At 43.5% G+C, this 23,394-nt stretch overlaps 1 protein-coding gene across 6 annotated transcripts in view; it reads left to right on the top strand.

Moving 5' to 3' along the window:
* Positions 1-23,394, top strand: part of RIN2 (Ras and Rab interactor 2) — a 491,380-nt gene that overhangs the window by 125,030 nt on the left and 342,956 nt on the right. For 2 of the 6 annotated variants that reach the window (XM_044057054.1, XM_044057046.1), the window contains exon 1: positions 8,810-8,973. The exons of the other annotated variants lie outside the window; for them this stretch is intronic. In XM_044057054.1, the coding sequence (XP_043912989.1) occupies positions 8,941-8,973 (33 nt within the window). In that variant the 5' untranslated portion in view covers positions 8,810-8,940. Of the gene's footprint in view, positions 1-8,809; positions 8,974-23,394 lie in introns of those variants that run through there. 6 annotated transcript variants of the gene reach the window in all.

Below are 23,394 nucleotides of genomic sequence, written 5' to 3'. Positions count from 1 at the left end.
TTTCAGAACAAGGACAGGGATTTTACTCAAGATTATTCCTTGTTCCAAGAAAAGAAAATCAATGGAGGCCTATTCTCGACTTGTCCGCACTGAACACGTACCTCATTGTGCCAAAATTCAAAATGCTGACTCTACAGCAACTCCTTCCCATGCTGGGCAAGGGGTCTTGGCTGGTGACTCTAGACCTCAAGGAGGCATACCTGCATGTCCCTATTCGACAAAGCTGCAGAAGACACCTCAGATTTCTTGCAGGGTCAGAGCATTATCAATTCTCAGCATTGCCCTTTGGCTTATCTACTGCACCCAGAGTATTCACGAAATGCCTGGCATCAGTAATTGCACACTGCAGACTTCAGGGGATTCAAATCTACCCTTATCTGGACGACTGCCTAATACAAGCGGACAGCAAGCAAACTTTGTTAAAGGACTTGGACTATGCCATCCACCTGTTACAGGCCTTGGGATATACAGTCAACATCCACAAATCAAGACTGGTTCCATCCCAAAGAATAACTTTTCTGGGTGCAGATCTAGACACAACCACCCAGATGGCTTTTCTCACAGAAGAAAAACAAGAACAGCTACCAGTTTACTTTCAGAATCTCTCAAGACAAACTCAGATGACTGTAAGGAAAATCCTGCAGGCCCTGGGTTACATGGCATATTGCATTCTTCTGATTCCACAAGCAAGGCTTCATATGAGGAAATTACAATGGTACCTAAGAAGTTTATGGACTCAGCACAGTCACAGCTTAGAAGCTCTGATCCCACTCATTCCTTGCCTTCAAAAGGAATTCCTGTGGTGGGGTCAAGCCTGCCGGTCGAACAGCGGGCTGCCCTTCAGCAAGCCAAGAGCCAACCAAACCATCACCACGGACGCTTCAGACCAAGGTTGGGGAGCGCACATGGAGGACAGATGTATACAAGGGCTATGGACACAAAGAGAGATGCACATGCACATAAACCAAAAGGAATTGCTGACAGTGATACACGCAATCGAGGCCTTCAAACCTTTCCTTCAGCAAGGCCACCTGCTCATAAGGACAGACAACACCACAGTTATGTGGTACATAAACAAGCAAGGAGGCACCCATTCCTGCCCTCTTTGCAGACTGACAATGAACCTATGGGAACTGGCATTGAAACTCAACATACAGCTACAGTCCCAATTCATGCCAGGGAAAGACAATACACTGGCAGACAGCTTAAGCAGAACTACCATGGATGCACACGAATGGATGATACACCCAGGCATCTTCTTACAAATCACACAATCATGGGGAAGGCCGGAAATAGATCTGTTCGCATCCCCCCTAAATCATCAACTGAAGAAATTCTGCTCAAGGACATACCACCCACAAGCATGGAAGGTGGACGCTCTCTTTCGGCTGGAAAGCTCTAACAGTGTATGCTTTCCCACCTCTTCCACTAATGACCAAGGTCCTACTGAAGATCAGGACAGAGCAGCCCAGAGTAATCCTGATAGCCCCAAACTGGCCAAGGCAGCACTGGTACCCACTGCTAAAGAGCTTGTCACAGACGAAACCATGGCCTCTCCCCCTATGGCCACTCCTACTGACACAGCACAATTTCAGGACTCTACACTCCAGCCTGAAAACCTTGCAGCTAACTGCCTGGAGAATACCATCACTCCTCCTCAGGGTAACCTATCCCAGAGAGTGAAGGATATTATTATGGAAGCTCGCCGACCTTCCACAAGGAAAGCATATACAGCAAAATGGAAAAGATTTCACACCTGGAACACAGCAAAGGGCCTAGATGTGACTGTGATAAATATGGCACACATACTGGAATATTTGGCAGAATTGTCCCACAGTGGCCTGTCTTACTCTTCCATCAAGATACATGCCTCAGCAATCTCAGCAGAATACAATCTAAATCCACCTGTCTTCTCTCACCCTCTACTAAGATAGTTTCTAAGGGGAATCAAAAACATTAATCCTCCAAGGAAACCACCTCTACCTACTTGGGACCTGAATTTCGTGTTGGAAAAACTAATGCTACCTCCCTTTGAACCAGCAGCATCGGCAGATGTACAGTTTTTGTCTTGGAAAACTGCCTTCCTTCTGGCCATAACCTCAGCAAGACGAGTATCTGAGCTACAAGCTTTAATGGCGGTGCAGCCATTCCTTATCTTTCATCAGGATAGAGTTTCTTTGAGGACCAATCCTACTTTCATGCCAAAGGTGGTATCCAGGGTATCTTTGAACCAAGCTATTCATTTGCCTACATTCTTCCCACAGCCTCAAAATAAAGGGGAGAGACTTCTGCACACCCTGGACATACACAGACAACTACACTACTACTTGGACAGAACTAAAGGTTACAGAAAGACTGACCAGTTGTTTGTAGCATATGCTGATGGGGTGCAAGGAAAAGCAATTTCCAAACAGACAATTTCGAAATGGATAGGAAATTGCATTCGTTTTTGTTACTCCTTTCATGGAAAGACTGTGCCAGCTAATATTAGACCTCATTCCACGAGAGCCACAGCCACCACCACAGCATTCCTTAGAGGGGTGGCTACCAAAGACATTTTAGAAGCGGCTACATGGAGCTCCGTGCATACATTTGCCAAGCATTACAATTTGCCTTTATACTCCAGATCCAGAGCAGGTTTTGCTACGGCAGTCCTGCAGGGTATCTTAACTACACCATCCTTCACTTAGTACCTCCACCCCCAGTTTGGCTATGGTATTCTACCCATATGTGATGACTGCAGATGCATCCTTGAAGGACATAGTACAGTTTTGTACCTACCATAAATGTAGATGTCCGATAGGTATGCATCTGCAGTCAGGTTTACCCTCCCTCCTACCCCTCTGTGGTATTCCTAGGGTGCTTACCCCTCTTTTAGCTAGCTGGGGGAATCTATTATGGTGTATTTGTTTGTATATACATGTATATATATAATTTTGCAAATGTTTGGAATTTTATTGCATTTATCCAAATTTAGCCTTCCTAGAGGGTACCTGGCATCTGGGGCAAGAAAAACTGAGGAAGATGGCGTCGGCTGATGCTTTTATACCCCAGACGCTCTGACGTCGGGGAGAGTGTGACATCAGCCGAGGCCAGACCCAGACTTTGGAATCCGGCCGACCGAAGGGCTGCCTGAGGCAGGACAACCCATATGTGATGACTGCAGATGCATACCTATCGGACATCTACATTTATGGTAGGTACAAAACTGTACTTTTTCCCAGTTAATGGTAGGGTCGTTGAAATCACCCATTATTAGAGTGTTGGGCTGTACCTTAATATTTTCCAGTGTATCAAGAAAAGAGGAGTGGGAATCCTGGGGCATGGTGGGGGGTCTGTAGCAAGCTACAATCTGGATTGCGGTTTTGCCCAGAGTTTGTTGAACTTGGATAATCTCAGATGCATTATGTTCAGCAACTAGCTTGGAGGTGTGGATATCCTTAATGAATATGGACATGCCTCCACCTTTAGTGTTTCGGTCCGGGTTTGGTGGCCGAAAGGTGTGGTATGAATTATAGCCTAGTAATGTAGGGGTGCTCTCTGGAGCTTTGAACCAGGTCTCTGTCACTGCACAGATGCCAATGTTCTGCATTTTAAGGAGTGCCTCGAGTGAGTGCATTTTGAGGTTTAGACTTCTAGCATTGAGTAGCATTACCCTCAGATTTTGCTTACTTGTACCTGTTACGGTGGTGAATTTGTCATTTGAACCTTGCCTAAAAAGGCACTATAGACACTAATGCCAGTTCTGTTGCATGGTACAGAAACCTGGGCAGTAAAGGCAGAGTAGTTGAGAAAGCTAGAGGTAATGGAAATGAAGAGCCTGAGATGGGTGGTAGGGTGCGCACTGTGGGATGGACAAGGAAATGAGAACATAAGAGCAGAAGCCAAAGTAGCTCCAGTTGCAGAAGAGGTCAAAGAGAATAGATTACAATGGCTTTGGCACATGTGCAGAAAATCAGAAGACAATCTGGTGAAGAAGATTTGGGACAGACAGGAAGAAGAATGCAAAAGGAAACGAGGACATCCAGCAAAGAGGTGGATAAATTGTGTGAGGAAGACCTGCAACAGTCAGGCATGAGTGTTGAAAGCAGGAAAGTGGCATTGAATATTATGATAGCGACAGCTGACACGACTCCCCAACCCTATGTAGAAAATGAAGAAAATAGGGGGAAAAAGGGGGTTGATTATTGACATCTTCCAGTGAGGGAGGGTCATGCTGTAATTATGTGACTATTGTTAGTGTCCACTTTCTGGCTTGCACTGTCAGGGCTTGAGTCCATCAGTGGCAGGGAGGGGAGTAGAACTCCAAGACTCTGTAGGTGCACCTTGGTCCAGTGTTCTTTGATTTGAACCTAAGGTGTGACACTGTCCATGACCTAGATAATGTCTGTGACCAGTGATTAGAGGATATATGCCAGCATGTAACACTAATGCCACTTCAACAGTGGTGTCTTACTACCTTGCATCCTGCCCCTACCACTGTCACAGACTGCATGGTCTTTGTTGTAAAACTAGATGGTGGTTGCAATGTGTCTCATGGATGCAGGTAAGCATTTGCTATGATTGGCATCTGCAGCAGTGCTTTCAGGAGGATACGTTACAACTGCAATGTGACATGGAGTTTACCTAATGTCACTGTGCATTTGTAATGTATCGTCCTGTAAACCACACAGCACACTTACCATATTTACAGTGCTGTGCATGTCTTGGGACGTAAGTGGAGGTGGATTCCTTTTGGGACTCGTAGGGGCATTATTTAATTTATTTATTTATTTGATTATTTACTTACTTATTTGTGCTTGTTAATTGAGATAGGCCAACTGATCATAGCCAAAAGGACCATTTTCAGTGGCAGACTAGGGATAAAATCTCCAAAGAAATTAGTATATGAAATGTAAGAAGAAATGAATGTCTTGAAAAGCAAATATAGTTTATGTTATTGAGCAGATTTTTTTTTTTATTTTATACATTTGTTAACTGAGTAAGCTTGTGGGACGCAAGTGTCATTTTTCATGCTCCAGTCTCATTGAGATAATTTGATTGCACTGTAGTTGTTAACACTGGTATTGAGAGAGCCAGGAGCATCAACTATGGATCCATTGTTGGGATTGCAACCATCAGTCATGGGTCCAGTGGCATCAAGATTGCCGTTGATGTCTGGCATTTTTGTTACTGGCACCTTTGGCATTGGGTATTTCTTAGCCTTATTCCCGTCAGGGCTGACCATACGATCGCTAAGGTCAGCCTTTGGTTTCTGAACTGCATCATTTGGATATGGCTGTCTATGTGTAGCTCAGGGTTCTTTTCTTCAATCCTGAGTTTGGCTACTATGCTGACTGGTCAGGGTTGAGGGCATTGGATTAGGCTATGGTGCTGATATATGTTTAGGTGCCAATGATGCAGACCTTTCTGCATCTACCTCTCTTGATGCTAGCACCCATCTTGGGCTTATTCCAGGAAATGCTTCAGTGTATGTTGGACACCCACCATCCTGGTGTGCAGAGCATAGGGATCACAGGGTTTTAGTATACCTACCTCCTCTTGTGGGTAGGAAAGAAGGAAAAATTCATGTGTAAGAATTTAGACTCACCCTAGGAGTCTCCAGGCCCACTAGTTGATGGGGACAAAGAAGATGATTCCCTCTTTTCCATCATATGACCCTGTATTTGGGGAATTATCAAAACTGATGAAAATCAAAGTAGTATGGTCCCCTGGACTTCCTTTTCAACCCAGATGTATCCTATAAGAGGCCTTTTGATCCCCTAAACCCCAGTTGATAAGATATTTTAACTGGTGGTAAAATGTGAATGGCAAAATCCCAGTATGGTAGCCCCTGTTTGTAAGTGGCCTGACATGATCCTTTGGCCTCCTAAAGACTGATCATGCTGGTGGCAGCTACTTCAAATTGAATTCATAGCTACAGTAATGACTTTATTTTCACAGATCCCAGCTGTCCATCCACCTAACAAAGAGTTGGATTCATTGGAAAGATTGGGGAAGTGCATTTATGAATATTGAGTTTGGTAGACTGTATCATGTGCTTTATTTTCAGAGAAATCTATCTGATGGTCAACTAAACTAACTGATTTTACATGAGTTGTTCAATGGGAACTTACAAGGAAAGCTACAGTCCAAGATGTCAGACTTTTTATACATTGCTAACATAAATCTCACAACATAGCTAACAGGATGGGTAGGACTTTGAGCACTGATCTCATTGTACTCACTGTGTATCTTGTCTGGCTTTGCGTAACTGACTTTGCCAATAATTTGAAGACCAGCTCTATGAATGCCCCATTTGATGGGATTTTACTTTCCTATCCAACAGGTGAAACTGAAACCAGACAAGACTCTCACTGCTGTTGGAGTTAAATTTCTCTCTCCCCAATTCTCCTCCTTGGAAACACAGTGTTACCTGTGCCAACTGTGTTTCCAGTATGGCCAACTTATATATATATATATGTATATGTATATATATATATATATATATATATATATATATATAGATATAGATATATATATATATAAGAGCAGGGACTTTTGGGAATGACCAGTTTGGATGAGACAATTTACAGAACAGCTGTGAACAAAGAGCCAGCAACAGTAATTGGCAAAGTACCTAGCACCGTGGCATAGAGAGATAAAGCTCTAGGTACATTCCAGATTTGATTAACAGATAGGGCATCTGAGATGCTGGTAGGGAAGGAATGGGTATGTCTCTTTGGAAACATTCCCTGAGGGGAGGCATCCACAGAAAGGAGTAACCCTTGGACATGCTGACGAACACAGGAGTTGTGGGTGGAGAAAATAAGGTAGGGCAAGCTAACCCCCTTCAGCAAGCAGAAGAGGTTGCCATTACCACCCCCAGTATGCCCTTAATATGCATGCTGACCCCAGCTCACTCAGAGATGTCTGGAGCAGGAAGGAGGAACAGGTAGAAATAGCAGTAGATGTGGGGCACTGGGACAACCAAAGTAAAGCAGGGTACAGAGGAGAAGAAAAAAAACAATAATTGGTGAAGCAACCAAATACTGCAGCCCTCTAAGACTGAGACCATGCCTGCCTGTCCTATTGTGGAGGCAATGAGGAGTCATCTCTCCTTACACTTGTACTTATAGATGTACATCACATGGGACAAGTGGGTAAGGACAGTTAACATCCAAAGGTTACAACATCTGTTTCCTTCCCCTCAAACTGCACGCTGCAGTCACTTCCCCTTCCAGAAGTCTCATCCCATTTTCCTGTGTTGTAATGCAAATGAAGATCCAGTTAAGGTACTATGGGCATAGCAGTTTATTAATGAACCTGGCAGTACATCAGGTGTTGTGTTATACCTTTAAGTACGCAGGATTTCAGAAAAGGCATTTGCAGCATACAGATATAAATGGATAAATTGCTGCTTTATGTTTATATCAAAAATGGAGCATATTCATCTTCACACAGTAGTTCTCTCAAAATATACTCTGTTCTATAAACTGGCCACCTTATCCCTTGAACTTTTAGTAGCAGGCACTCCGTTTATAGCTACATTTTCTGTATTAGTTTCATTTACTTCCCCAAGTACCTTTTAATGTTTCACTGACCACTTATTAATGTACTTTCTTGTAGTGCATGCAGGTAAGGCTAGATGAGGTGTAGATTTATTTCACTGTCCAGAAGTTCACATGCCTGAAGTAGTATCACTGTATATACGCTACAAGAATCAAAGGAGTTATCTCGTAGTCAGGTCAGCTGTTCTTTTACATTCTTTTATGCAGTACTCCTTACAACTGTGAGTTGCAGTTCTGGCATTGAATCAAATCTTTTACTTAAGTACACAATTTTTTTTTCTCTTTACTGTTATGTTCTCTTAAGTGGATACTAAAAGCATTTACTCTGCCCAGAAAAATATTACTTATAAATGGTTGATCAGAAAAATGTGTTTTATCTAAAAGCATGTTTTGCTTTCTAAGATCCTGAATGTTGTCAAATGTTGCCCAAGTTAATTATTTATTTAGCATGCTTTTCTTCAAGCCTAACAGATGTTCCTTATATAACATCAAGCTTAAAGCACCACAGGTATACATAATGTAAATAATTACTTGGAAAAATACCTGCTGATAAGTAAGTAGAAGTAGGACACTTCCTTACAGCTAGCAGAAGTAAGAAAAGAGAAAAGTGGTGATAATTTTTATGTTATTAATGATTCTGACAGCTGTATCCTTTTACCCAAGTGTAAGCTAACAGCAAGAAAGAAAGTGGGTGGACACTTTCAAAGGTCTGGGCAGTTTTTTCCTCTAGTAGACAACACATTATATGTTGTGGTTTTGGGCTTATAGCTGGGTTTTTACACACAGTTGTATGACAAGCTAAGTAAGGCCTTACAGAGGGGTAAAGTGGCACTCCTCTTAAAAAAGACCATCTCTTCAGTGGTTGCCACCTCCTGTAAAACACCTATTACACTTTAGCATTTAGTTAAATTTCCTCACTTGACTTGTACAGTAATAGGTTTATCATGGACCTTACGTCAAGGTTCTTTTTGAAGGTTTTTTAGTTTTGCCTTAAATATGTTTTATTTATGTTAATTCTGGAAACCAGGTAGGCAGACTGGAGAAGCAGTAACCTATTATTCATCAATGTGTGCAAATGTGCAAACATTGGCTTTAGAACAACATACTTGAAATGTTCAGCAGATATTCAAGACAGGATAAGTATACTGGAAAAATAAATACAGTCTAATAATGAATGATTTGTATTTTCTTACATGTTCTTCTTATTGATCACTGCTGCAGCCAAGGATATAACAGCTGGCCAGCTTCCAAAGCTTCAGGGCACCTTTCACAAGCCCAAACTGTCTGGCAGCTCGAGCTAAGCTGACTAAAAGATGACATGTTTGGGTGCCAAGCCCCAAGAGCTGTACTGTCACCAAAGAGTATGCTTCGCTGAGGCTTTCGAGGATCAATGGCCAGCTTGTGCTATTCCTTTGCTGAGCAGGTAAGTTACTTTTGAGGAAAAAAACTTCAATTTTTTGTTTTTTTATTTTTTATTATTAATACTTTCCTCTTCAGGAAAGTTATTTTAAAGCTAGGAGTTTGTGTTTTGATGGACTGTCATGTGACTGTACTGTACTTTTAAACAATCCCACAGTTTTTTCCTGTCAGTGTAAAAGTTGTTTAGTAACTGTAAACCATTTTTTTTCTGTGGAGAGATGTTTTTTATTTTGCTTTGTGGGGCTGGCAAAGTGTTTTAAAGTGCTTTATCACTGTGTTTGTTTTTGAAAAAGAAAAAGTCTTTTAAAGACATTTGTTTTTTACCAGCATTTACTACTTGCTTTCTCCAGGAAAGTGGCACCATTTTGGCTTGACCATAGAACCATCTGTCAGTCCCACAGTCACCCCTTCTTAATTCACAAAAAAGAAAACAGTTAAGCAAATGGCCTTTGTCATCACAGTAGGCTAGCAACTTGCCTCAGTTACAGGTGGGTGATTCTGTATGCAGATCAGTTGCTGTATGCAGATGATGTGGCATTACAGGCAGACTCTGAGCAAGAACTCCAACAAAGTGTAGAGCAATGGAATGCAAAACTGAAGGCCCATGAGATGAAACTAAGCACAGTTAAGACAGTGGTAATGGCAGCAAACTGGGGAAATCAGAAGAAGCTGAGAATTGAGATAGAAGTGAAGGTAGCGGAACAGTTTAACAGCATCAAGTATCTGGGAAGGGTGGTTGAAGATAAGTGAAGTCTGAATGAAGATGTCAAATCTAGAATCTGTGGGGCTGCAGCCAGCTGGCATAGAGTGTCAGGTGTAGTCTATGACAGAAGAATGCCAAAGAGGCTGAAAAGTAAGGTGTACAAGACAGTGGTGCGACCAGTACTGCTGTATGGTACAGAAACCTGGGCAGTAAAGGTAGAACATTTGAAGCTGGAGGTGATGGAAATGAAGTGCCTGAGAAAGGTCCTAGGGTGCACACTGTGTGACAGACGAAGAAATGAAGACAAAAGAGCAGAAGTCGAAATAGCTCCAATTGCAGAAAAGATCAAAGAGAACAGATTACGGTGGTTTGGGCACATGTGTAGAAAAGCAGAAGACAACCTGGTGAGGAAGATTTGGGACAGACATGAAGAAGGTAAGAGGAAGCGAGGACGTCCAGCAACGAGGTGGATGGATTGTGTGAAAGAAGATCTGTGACAGTCAGGCATGAGTCTCAAAGAAGGCTGGAATGTGGCATTGAATTGAGACAGATGGCGACAGTTAACATGATTCCCCCGCCCCATGTAGAAAATGGGGAAAAAGGGGGCTGATGATGATGATAGGTAGGCAACTCTGCTGTGGCTGTTAGTTGTACTTCTCTCCACTCATCTTTTACCAGAGAGTTGTACCTCAGACCGCTCATCTTTTACCCTGGACCTGGTAGCACCTATAAGACACTATGTATTGTGGGCTAGCCACTTCCTGTGTGGATTTTGGGGTTCCCTGAGTGGGCAATTGAGAAACACTCTTGTCATCCTGGGAGAGGGAACAGGGAAGACATCCCTGTTTTGTCAGAATGTTGGGCCCATACCTGGCAAAGCAGCTGTTGCCCTTAATAACACTTTTGGTCCCAGTTTTCCTGTCAAAAGAAGTGGAAAACTAATTTTGTATCTACTCCTTCTCAAATTTTCTTAGGCATAAATTACTCGGTCTGGCTTATGGTTTAATTAAGGCTATTGATCCTTCTTGTAAAATAGTCTCTGGTAAAAGAAAGAGGGATACCTCCTTTCTTGAAGCAATTCAAGATTCTGAATATGGACCGGTAGGGACAAATAAAAGGTTTTCTGATTTCCCGGGGGGGGGGTCTCTTTCTCAAAGACTGTTTCTAGAATGTGTCAGTGTTTTCATTGGGAGAACACTGAGGTTTCTCAGTCCCTCTAGACGATACTGTGAGCTGTTATGGAAGGAATTTCCAGTGGCTGCACCTATCTCTCCAGTTCTGTCAGCTGTGGAGGATGTGTGTGTTACTGCTTGGAATTCTCCTAATAGTCGACCAGCTGCCCATGAAAAGGCAGATAGGTTGATTAAAGTTCCTCAGTCTTTTAAGTTTTTATACAGTTATCCCAAACCTGATCCAGCAGCTACACCTTTAGTTAATCCTTCAGCTGCTAAACACTTAGTTAATTCCAGTTAATTCCAATCCTGCTCTGATAAGGATGGGAAAATTATTGATAAGTATGGGGAAAAGTGTAAGCTTCTGCAAGTTTGATTTTCAGTATTTTGAATTGTCAGGGTCATATGTTGATATGTTCTGATGATTTGTGAAAGCATAAGGAATATTTTATCTTCACCCAAAAAAATATACTTGTCGAGGAAATAAGGCAACCTCTGTTCTTCCTTAAAATATTTTAATGTTCCACCACAGGTAAATAACACGCCATCCAGGAGCACAAAACACAGCAACAGCAACAACACAAAGAGCATAAACGCCGATGAAATCCACTGCTGCTTTCAGAAACTTCTTCCGATGAAACTAGGTACATAATGAAGTTTCATGAAGCTCTTATATACTCTCCACATTGAAAATCAACACTTAATTGACAAATTAATTGCCCAATTAAACAATTAAAATTTTAAAAGTGCCCAAACCTTATATGGATTTCCTGTGTACAACTGAACTACTAACTTCTATTCTATTAGTTCCTTTTAATTAAAAACACATACAATTAAAAAATTTTTAAAACTTTTAAAAAACTTTGTTGCAATAAATATATTCATCTCAAACTTGATCAAAGAATTAGGATATGTATATATATACTCAGAACACTCACTTTACAACTTTAAAAACTGTCATTGTAAATATCTCAAACAAGCATATTTAATTCAAATACTAATAGTGCCAACTATAGGTCATGTTTTGTATTGCTACCTAATAATCGATTGATTGTACACTTTTAAGTCAGTAATACATTTTCATTAGAAAATTTTCATCTGAAAATAGGGTGGTGCATAAGGTTACAAAAAAATTAATATATTGCAAATAAAAATGTTAGGTTAATAAATAAACAAGTAAACAAGTTAATCAACCCACTATGAGTCCCACATTATTCAGTGTTATAATTTATATTTTATCTTCAGTTTCTTCATGTGAGGAAAAATATGATTTAAATAATGTAGCTTTTTTTTCTGTTCAAGTCACTAGACAGTGGTATCTGAAGTGCCTTTGGTCCCAGAACCAACACTCCCTGTCTTTTCCCAGTGCTGGGGTTTATAAGAAGGGAAGTCATGTTGTGGTGGGGACAACAGATATCTCTAAATCCAGGTATTTCCTTCTTCCCCTCTGTTCCAAAGCAGTCAGTCACCACAGATGCCTTGGACTTTGCATGGAGAGCAGTTTCAGGAGGGATACGAATTCAAAGTATGTGAGACACCAGGGACAGATGCAAGCACATAAATGTAAAATAGATGCTTTCTCTGATCAAGGCATTCAGCTCTGTGAGTCATCTTAGGTCCCTGGGAACTCTTCAGGTGGTTACAGACAACACCACAGTCATGTGGTACATCAACAAGCAAGGGGGGGGGGGGCAGGTCATACTCTCCCCCTGCAGATTAGCCATGTTACCTTGGGATATAGCTTCACAGCACAAGCTCACTCTACAGGCATCCTGCATTTTGTCGGAGTAAGGTTGTGTGTGAGACAAGCTGAGCAGGACAAGGGCAGACCATCACGAATGGAAACTAGATCAGGGAGTCTTCCAAGATTTGATCCATCTGTGGGGAGTTCTTCAAGTAGACCTCTTTGCCACTTCTCTGAATAATCAGCTAGCAAGCTTCTGCTCCAGGATTCCATGCAAGAAGGCCTGGAGGACAGATGACTTTTCTTTTCCTTGACAGTAATGTTCCTCTAGGCTTTTCTGCCCTTTCCACTAACATACAAAGTTCTTCTAAAGATTCAGAAGGAATCACCAAAAGACATTGTGATGACTCCTTTCTGGCCCAGGCAACCATGGTTCTCACTTCTTTTAAAAAATTGCCAGGGGCAAGTGCCACAGGCTTCCTCACAGACTGGATCTACTCACACAAGAGCAGGGGTGTTTGATACATCCCGACACAAATCAGTTTCAGTTGACTGCCTGGGCGATAGAGCCTTAATTCCTTTTAGGCATCTGTCTACTGAGGATGGGTAGGTACTAATGGAGGCAAGAAAGTCTGCTACTAGAAAATCATAAATTAACAAATGGAAATTTCTAGTTTTTGTCAACAGCATAACCAGCACTCATTCAGGGATGGTTGTTCTCTGGTTTTACAATATTTATGAGAATTTCTGTCATACGGCTTTTCTTACTTATGTATTAATGTTCATTTAGCAGACATTTCAGCATGCCTACCCATAGTGGATGCTCCTCTTTGAATGCATTCTCGTGTCAAAATGTTTTTGAAAGGGGTTTTACATAACAGGCCTCCAAGAAAACTGGTTTCCCCTTCTTGGGATCTTAATTTTGTAGTAGAAAAGCTAATACTTGTTCAATTTGAACCAACTAATCTGGCTGTCTTGAGGTTCTTAACATGGAAAGCAGTTGTACCAATTGCTCTGACCTCTGCAAGAAGGGTATCTGAGTTGCAGGCTCTTATGGTGTGTCAACCTTAGCTCATTTTCCACAGGGACAATGTTTCTTTGAGAACTAATCCTTCCATTATGACTAAAGTAGTATGCAAGTTTACTTTAAGCCAAACTATTCATCTCCCTATTTTCTTTCCTGAACCTAAAAACGAGGGAGAAAGAATACTGCATACTTTGGTTATCCACAATCAAATCAGGTACTGCACTGACCTAATTAAATCAGTTGTTCATTTCCTGTGAATGGGAAGAAGGGACAACCTGTGTCAAAACAGACTGTTTCCAAATGGTTATCTAAGGCTATTACTTTTTGTTATACTTGCCACAACAAAACTATTCCAGGCAGGTTCAAGGCCCATTCTACCAGGACCTTGGCTTCATCTATGGCTTTTTGGAAGGGGGTGAATTTTAGAAGTACTCTAGAAGCAGTAATTTGGTCCTCTGTACATGTTTCTTTTACAAAGGACTATAAGCTTGATTCTTTCTCTAGGTTTAGATCAGACTTTGCTATGACCATTCTCCAGGGACTCCTGGACTCTTCTCCTTCCACCTCCCAAATTTTTTAGCTAGAGTAATCTATCAGTAAACCTTAGGGGACTATGAATAACATAGTGCAGTTATGTAAGTAAACTTGCCATAACAGTAGACATTTGAATGATCACTGCTGCAGTAGTCACTCCCTCCCACTCTTCACCCCCTTGTTTCCTAATGTCTTGTTTATGCCACAATGTGGTCATTCATTTTTTTGTTCTTCCTAGCATTGTCCTTTCAGGGCTCAGCTTCCCTGTCTTGTTCGCAGAAAAGCTCTGAAGGGCTTGGCACACAAACTTGTCTTTTAGTCAGCTCAGCTAAAGCTGTCAGATGGTTTGGATGCATGGAAAGTGCCTTTAAGCTTTGGAAGCTGACCGGCTGTTATATTATTTGGAGGATATAACCCATGATGTCCTTCAAGAATGCAACTGCAGTCCTGACATATGGGTTGTCCTGCCTCAGGCAGCCCTTCGGTCGGCCGGATTCCAAAGTCTGGGTCCGGAGTCGGCTGATGTCGCCTCTTCCCCGACGTCAGAGCGGCTGGGGTATAAAAGCATCGGCCGACGCCATCTTCTTCAGTCTTTCTTGCGGCGCGGTGCCCGAAGCAGAAGCAGTTCGCAAGTGCCGGTCGGCCAGCTCCTGTGTTTTCAGATACCGAAGTCATCAAAAAGCTAAGTACCCCGTTGGGGAACCTTTTCTTGCCTCAGCCGATGTCAGATAAAACTGCAAAAGTTAATAATTGCTTGTCTTGTGGTAAACAAATACCTCATAAGGACTTCCATTCTTACTGCCTTCCCTGCCTCGGCCCAGACCACGACGTCTCGGCCTGTGCTGCCTGTGCTTGCTTCAATAAGCGCACACTTAGGCGCCGGGCAGAATTTGCTGAAGACTTTTTTGGGGAAAATTACTCCTATATCATGCCGTCGGAACTACCGACAGCACATATTTCCAAAAAACGGAAGGACCGGGACCGACATTCGCGGCCTGCGACTTCCACCGACACCACGCTAAAGCCTACCACGAGTGCATCGGTCTCTTCGGAGGCAGTAATTCAACCGCTCCAGGCCGACGACACCGCTTTACCGCACACTTCGGTCCCGGAGGCTACCCCGGTGCCAGTTGTTGATTTTCCTGATGAAACCGAAGCCCAAGATGTGCCTGACACCATACCGGTGGACAAAGTTACTCCAGCACGTGGGGCAGCTAGGCCTCCTGTGTCTATGTCCATCAAGGCCTACACACGTGCTAAGGCTGCCAGCCAGGCTAAGTCTCACCCACCTAAATCTTTTTCACAGGGTCCCACTTCTGATAAACAGATCATGACTTTAGCTGCAGATCTAATTTCTTTAATCAGGGGCTCTCAGGCTCATCCAGACAGAGGTTCTCAGCCGCCTTCAGACAAAAGGCCTAGGGTTGAGCAAGCAAATACCCTTTCCTCAGATGAAGCCTCTGATGAGACAGGCCATTCAGATTCCCAGGAAGAATCCTTCCCAGCCTACGAGGATTCTGATGCTGATGAATCCATTCCCTCTGCCTCTCCTCCTGAGGATATTTCTTTTGGGGAAATTCTTCACTCCATGAGAGAGCATTTTCAGTGGCAGGGCCAGGATTTCTCCGACTCCAGGAAAAGGCTTCGGACTTTCCTTAAGTTACCTCAGCACAGGCCTTTAGCTATACCCCCAGTGTTAGATGTATTGGATGATGTGTACTCAGACTCCAGTACTTCTCCTGATTCTCTCCCTCCTGCTCCTGTCAAGCCAGACAGATATTACAGGGTTCCTGAAACTCATAAACATCTCTTTAAGGCCCACTCTGTTGATCTAGAAACTATTTCTTAGGGGCCCAAAGGAGTGGCCACTTCCACGGCCAAAAATTTTTTGCCCGCAGACAGGGAATCTAGGTCCCTGGAGAGGTGGGGTAAAAAAGTTTATACCTCAACCACCCTTGCCATGAGGGCACTTAACTGTCTTTTTCATATGTTTCAGTATCAGGATTTCTTGATGGATGATTTGCAGAAAAAGTTAGCCTCTCCTGAGCCTTTAGATAGAAAGGCTTTGCAGGATTTGGTTCATAATACTCAGCAGGTTAGCAATCATTTTCTTCAGTGTGGTTATGATGCATTGGAAGCTTCATGTAGGGCAGCTATGACAGGGGCCGTCATACGTAGACATGCTTGGTTGAAAGAACAGACATTGCCAGATCATGTTAAAGTAAAGCTTCTAGATGCACCTCTGGAAAAACAAGCTATTTGGTGCTAATGCACAGGGTGTGTTGAAATCAATTGAGGAAAAGGCTAAATCAGTACAAACAGTCAAAGATTTCCTCTAGGTTCAGCCACCAAGGTTCAGCAGGAATTGGCCTTCGAAGAATTGGTCCTTTCCAGACACTGACAAGTTCCAAAGGGGAAAAAACAGGCGTGCTCGAGGTAGAGGGCAATACCGAGGCTCCTACAGGGGCCGCCAATGGCAACCAACTAATCAGAGAAGTGGCGCAGGGACTTCTACTGCTCCACAGGGACAATCACAATGACTTGACTTTGACACCGCCGACCGAGGTTCAAAGAGAAGCACCTTTAGGCGGAAAATTATCTTTATTTTCAAAAAACTGGCACGTTTTTACAAAGGACAAATGGATTTTGGACATAATAGACAAAGGTTACAGGTTCCACTTCCATACCTTACCAACAAGACAAGGCATGCCAAACCTGCCACAAAATCAAAGGGCAGAGGCACTCATACAAGTTTCAAAGCTGCTACAAATCAAAGCAATAGAAAAGGTTCCTCCTCAGGAACAAGGCCAGGGATTCTACTCAAGACTGTTCCTTGTTCCAAGAAAAGAAAAGCAATGGAGACCTATACTGGACTTGTCCGCTCTAAACACTTTTCTCATTGTGCCAAAATTCAAAATGCTGACGTTACAGCAACTTCTTCCCATGCTGGGCAAGGGGTCTTGGCTGGTTACTCTGGACCTCAAGGAGGCATACCTGCATGTTCCAATCAGACACAGCTGCAGAAGATACCTCAGATTTCTTGCAGGGTCAGAGCATTATCAATTCTCAGCATTGCCTTTTGGCTTATCTACTGCACCCAGAGTATTCACGAAATGCCTGGCATCCGTAATTGCACATTGCAGACTTCAGGGGATACAAATATACCCTTACCTGGATGATTGCCTTATACAAGCGGACAGCAAGCAAGCCTTGATAAGAAACTTGGACTATGTCATTCACTTACTACAGGCTTTGGGATACACAGTCAACATTCAAAAATCAAGACTACTGCCATCCCAACAAATAATTTTTCTAGGAGCCAAACTGGACACCAACTCACAAATGGCTTTCCTCACAGAAGAAAAACAAGAACAATTACCAGATTACTTCAGAAGCCTAGCAAAGCACACCCAGATGACTGCAAGGAAAATCCTGCAGGCCCTGGGTTTCATGGCATCTTGCATTCTTCTGATTCCACTGGCAAGACTACACATGAGAAAACTACAATGGTACCTAAAAAGTTTATGGTCTCAACACAGCCACAACTTAGAAGCAATTATTCCACTCATCATGTCTACAAAAGGAATTTTTGTGGTGGGCACAAGCAAGCCAATTAAACAAAGCCATGTCTTTCAACAAACCTCAAGCAAGCCAAACCATTACAACAGATGCCCCAGATCATGGATGGGGGGCACACATGGAGGGCAGATGCATTCAAGGGCAATGGGCACCCCGGGAATTGCATCTGCACATCAATCAAAAAGAGATGTTGGCAGTGATTCATGCAATCGAGGCCTTCGGAAAATTTCTTCAGCAAGGTCATCTGCTAATAAAGACAGACAACACCACTGTTATGTGGTACATAAACAAACAGGGAGGCACCCATTCTTACCCCCTCTGCAGACTAACAATGACTCTTTGGGAAAAGTCCCTGAAAATGAACATACAGTTGCAATCCCAGTTTGTTCCAGGCAAGGACAATGTTCTGGCGGACAGTCTAAGCAGAAACATTATGGACCCGCATGAATGGATGTTGCATCCAGACATTTTTTCACAAATAACTCATGCATGGGGAAGGCCGGACATAGATCTCTTTGCCTCCCACCTCAATTGTCATCTGAAGAAGTTCTGCTCAAGGACACACCATCCTCAAGCCTGGAGAATGGATGCTCTCTCCTTCAGCTGGAATTCTGTAACAATCTATGCATTCCCACCTCTACCATTAATGACCAAGGTGTTACTGAAGATCAAAGCAGAACAACCGAAAGGCATTTTGATAGCTCCAGACTGGCCAAGACAGCACTGGTATCCATTACTAAGGAGCATAACTTGCACCAAGCCGTGGCCCCTGCCTCAATGGCCTCTGCTTATAACTCAGCACAATTACAGGACTGTTCATCCCAACCTGCAAACATTGCAACTGACAGCTTGAGGGTTCCATGACTTCTCCCCATATCTCTCTCTCCAAAAGTTCAAGAGATCTTACTGGAAGCACGCAGGCCTTCCACCAGAAAAACTTATTCAGCCAAATAGAAGAGATTCAACATCTGGAATGCCAACAAGGGTCAGGATGCATCAGTAATGAGCATCCCACAGATACTAGAATACTTGGCAGAAATGCTTCACAACGGCCTTTCATATTCTTCCATAAAAATACACGCTTCAGCAATTTCAGCAAAATACAACTGTGATCCACCTGTGTTTTCACATCCTTTGGTAAGACAGTTTCTAAGAGGGATAAAGAATATCAAACCTCCAAGAAAACCACCAGTGCCTGCATGGGACCTCAACTTCGTCTTGGAAAAATTTACTCTTCCTCCTTTTGAGCCAGCAGCATCTTCAGAATTGCAATTTCTCTCCTGGAAAACAGTTTTCCTGTTGGCAATTACTTCAGCAAGAAGAGTCTCGGAGATACAGGCCCTCATGGCAGTACCTCCATTTCTCATTTTCCATCAGGACAGAGTCTCTTTAAGAACCAATCCTTCATTCATGCCAAAAGTGATATTCAGGGTTTCTCTAAATCAAGCAATTCACCTGCCTACTTTCTTTCCCAATCCTCAAAATAAAGGAGAAAAGCTTCTGCACACCTTGGACATACACAGGCAATTGCGCCACTACGTGGACAGAACAAAGGCCAACAGAAAGTCTGACCAACTATTTGTAGCTTACGCTGCTGGAGTACAAGGAAAGGCAATTTTCAAACAAACAATTTCAAAATGGATTGGAAACTGCATCAGATTCTGCTACTCTTTCCATGGAAAAGGTGTGCCAGCCAATATCAGGCCACACTCCACCAGAGCTACAGCCACCTCCACAGCCTTTCTAAGAGGGGTGGCTACAAAGGACATTCTAGAAGCTGCTACATGGAGCTCCGTGCATACATTTTCCAAACATTACAACCTGCCTTTATATTCCAGATCCCGAGCAGGCTTTGCTTCTGCAGTCCTGCAGGGCATTTTAGCTACACCATCCTTATCTTAGATCCTACCACCTCCAGCTTGGCTATGGTATTCAACCCATATGTCAGGACTGCAGTTGCATTCTTGAAGGACATAGTACAGTTTTGTACCTACCATAAATGTAGATGTCCGATAGATATGCAACTGCAGTCAGGTTTTCGCTCCCTCCTACTCCTCTGTAATTCTCTTTTTTGGGTCCACTCCCCCTTTTTCAAATTAGCTGGGGATATCTGTTATGGTGTATCTGTTTATTACTGTTGTGCATGTTTGGAATTTTTATCCATTCTCTAAATTTAGCCTTCCTTGGAGGGCACCTGGCATCTGGGGCAAGAAACACTGAAGAAGATGACGTCGGCTGATGCTTTTATACCCCAGCCGCTCTGATGTCGGGGAAGAGGTGACATCAGCCGACGCCGGATCCAGACTTTGGAATCCGGCCGACCGAAGGGCTGCCTGAGGCAGGACAACCCATATGTCAGGACTGTAGTTGCATATCTATCGGACATCTACATTTATGGTAGGTACAAAACTGTACTTTCTTAGGCTACTGCAGCAGTGATCATTCAAACATCTGCTGTTTGATAAATTTATTTACACAGCTGTACTATACATGGCATTCACCTGATTCTTTTAGGAGGTTATTTATTTCTATAGCTAATTAAAGATGATGCTAAATTTCCCTGCATACAGCGCAAACTGCCCTTCAGTAATCAGGACAGACTCCATTCAGTGGACCTGGAGTACTCTGTTATTTACTGTCTACATTGTCCGTCAGACGTCCTGAGGCTAGATTGAAATTTGTTGCTGTGGGGCACTGCCACGGAAGGTTTTAGCAGTACCATCAAGCAGATTTGAATGAGTCGGCATGAAGACTTTGTGATAACCTAAATGAAAGGATGTTGCCAGGCATATTGATGCATACCTGTATAGCTCTTGTCAGATCCATGAATCAATCTAGTGTGCATAGTAGTGAAATGAGTTGCAGATACTGCCAGAATGATTCAAACTTTAATACCATGATGTTCATCGTGCATACAGCTGCAGTCATAACAGATGGATTCTCCTGCCGTCAGGTGGGTCCTCGGTCGGCCGAATTCCAAAGTCTAGGTCCGGCGTCGGTTGTCATCGCTTCTTCCCTGACGTCAGTGCGACAGGGGTATAAAGGAACCAGCCGACGCCATTTTCTTCAGTCTTTCTTGCCGCGCGGTGCCCGAAGCAGAAGCAGTTCACAAGTGCCGGTCGGCCAGCTCCTGAAATTACGAAAATTTTGAAACCGAAGTCTTCTTGAAAGCTAAGTACCCCGTTGGGGAAACTTTTCTTGCCTCAGACCGATGTCAGACAAAGTTAATAATTGTATTTCATGTGGGAAGCAAATACCGCATAAGGATTTCCATTCCCTCTGTATACCTTGTTTAGGCCCAGACCACGACGTCTCGGTCTGTCGCTTTTGTGCTACATTCAACAAACGCACCATTAAGCGTTGGGCGGAGTTCGCCCAGCATTATTTTGGAAAAACATTTAACTATATTATGTCGTCGGATACTCCGACTCCAGTTTTGTCTAAAAAACGCAAAGATAAGGACCGACACACGAGGTCCGCGGCCTCTACCGACACCACGCCAAAGCCGACTATATGTGGTCTGGTTCTCAGCGAGGCGACTACGCAGCCCCTGACTACCCACGATATTTCATTGGTGGTGTCTCCTGTGCCCGAGGTCGCAGGCTCCTCGACCCATACCCCGACTACAGATACCGAAGCCACTCTTGGCATTGAACCTCAAAATGTGGACAGGTCTACCTCCACTCAAGGTGTCTTCAGACCTTCCTCTTCTTTTTCCATCAAGGCTTTCACTAAGTCTAAAGCAGCCATGCATTCTAAGAGACAAGCTACACAGGGCCCATCTGCAGGCCCCATGCCTAAAAAACAGATGCTTAAAATGGCTGAGGATTTAATTACTCTTATCAGGGGTTCTCAACCCCCACCAGACAAAAGGCCCAGAGTGGAGGAAGAATCCCCCTCCTCTGATCAGGGCTCCATTATTTCAGAGCACTCTGATGATCAGGAACATTCTTACTCCCCTTTTGAAGACTCTGATGCAGAGGAGTCCATTCCTTTTGTATCCCCCCCAGAGGATTACTCATTTGGGGAAACTTTGCATACCTTAAGGGAACACTTCCACTGGGAAGGCCAAGATTATTCAGATTCCAAGAAAAGGCGTAGGGAATTTCTCTTGCTACCTCAGCACAGGCCTCTGTCTATACCTCCCGTCTTGGACATCCTAGATGATGTTTACTCTGTGGCCTGCCTTAACCCGGATTCTTTGCCTCCAGCCCCAGTCAAGCCTGACAGGTACTACAGGGTTCCTGACTCACACCAATTTCTATACAAAAGCCATGCTGCTGACCCAGAAACCATCTCACAGGGCCCCAAGGGAATTAAGGCCTCCACTGCTAAAAATCCATTACCTTCCGAGAGAGATTCCAGATCCTTAGAAAGGTGGGGAAAAAGGTATATACCTCGGCTACCTTAACCATGAGGGCCTTAAACTGTCAGTTTCATATGCTAAAATACCAACAGTTTTTGTTATCACAATTGAAAAGTAAAATGTCACTACCTGAACAACCAGACTTGAAGGAGTTGCAGGATTTGATGCATAGTGCAGAACAAGTGGGTAAGCATACCTTACAATGTGGATGTTCTTCATCTCACATTGCTGCAGTCCTTACTCTTGGGTAGTCCGCTGTCCTCGGTCGGCCCGAATATCAAAGTATAAGGCTGACGTCGGTCAAGGCGCATTTGACTGACATCAGGACGTCAGGGTACAAATGCGCATGACCGACGTCATATCCTCAGTCTTTTTTGCCGCATGGTCCGATGCAGAAGCAGCATTGCAAGTGCCGGTTGGCGTTCTGAGATTTTTCGATTTCGAAGTTTCAGACCGAGTTCAAAGTTGACTAAGTACCCCGTTGGGGAATATTTAAGTTTTTTCTTGCCTCAGTCATTTACCGGATGTCAGAAAAAGTCAATAATTGCATTTCTTGTGGGAAACAGATACCGCATAGAGATTATCATACTTTGTGTATTCCTTGCTTAGGGCCTGAGCACGACGTTGTTGGCTGTCGCTCTTGTGCTAGATTTAATAAACGCACTATAAAGAGAAGATTGGATTGTGCCAGGTTAGTCTTTGGGAAGCGGTGCAATTATAAAATGCCGTCGGATGCTCCGACGCCCGCTTCTTCGAAGAAGCGCAAGGACAAGGCAGTTAAACCTAGGCTAGAAGAACCGTCTGTACCGGGCGCCGGTTCTTTAGAGGTGTCCGTGGAGCCGGTGGCTCCACAGGAGGTTTCTTTGTGTTCCCAGGGTGAGACCTTATTATTGCAAGATGTGGCCTCTCAGGAGGCAGGTCAGGCTGAGGGGGCTTCTCAGGTTACTATACTCCCCTCCCTTCCTAGGGTGGCTAGGCCCTCTCCTTCTGTTTCAAAGGCTTCTCCCAGGGGCAGGCCAGGTTTAGCTTCAGTTGGTGTTACCCCTAGCTCTTCAGGAACTGTGCCCAAGAAGCATATGCTTAAAATGGCAGAAGATTTGATTACTTTGATTAGGGGTTCTATGCCCCCTCCTGATAAGAGGCCTAGGGTGGAGCCTGAGTTAGGGAGTTTTGAGCAGGCTTCAGATGTTTCAGAGTCTTCGGCTGAAGACTTGCAGGAGTACTCTCCTTATTCTGATTCTGATGTGGATGATTCTACTCCTTCTGCTTCTCCTCCTGAGGATTTTTCTTTTCAGAAACTCTTCACTCCATGAGGGAGCATTTTAAGTGGGAAGGTCAGGACTTCTCTGATTCCAGGAAA

This window comes from Protopterus annectens, chromosome 1.part2 (genome assembly GCF_019279795.1).
Source record: "Protopterus annectens isolate FY-2018-M chromosome 1.part2, PAN1.0, whole genome shotgun sequence".
NCBI lineage: Eukaryota > Metazoa > Chordata > Ceratodontiformes > Protopteridae > Protopterus > Protopterus annectens.
Note: the sequence above shows the minus strand (reverse complement) of the source record. Positions and strands in the feature narration are given on the sequence as shown.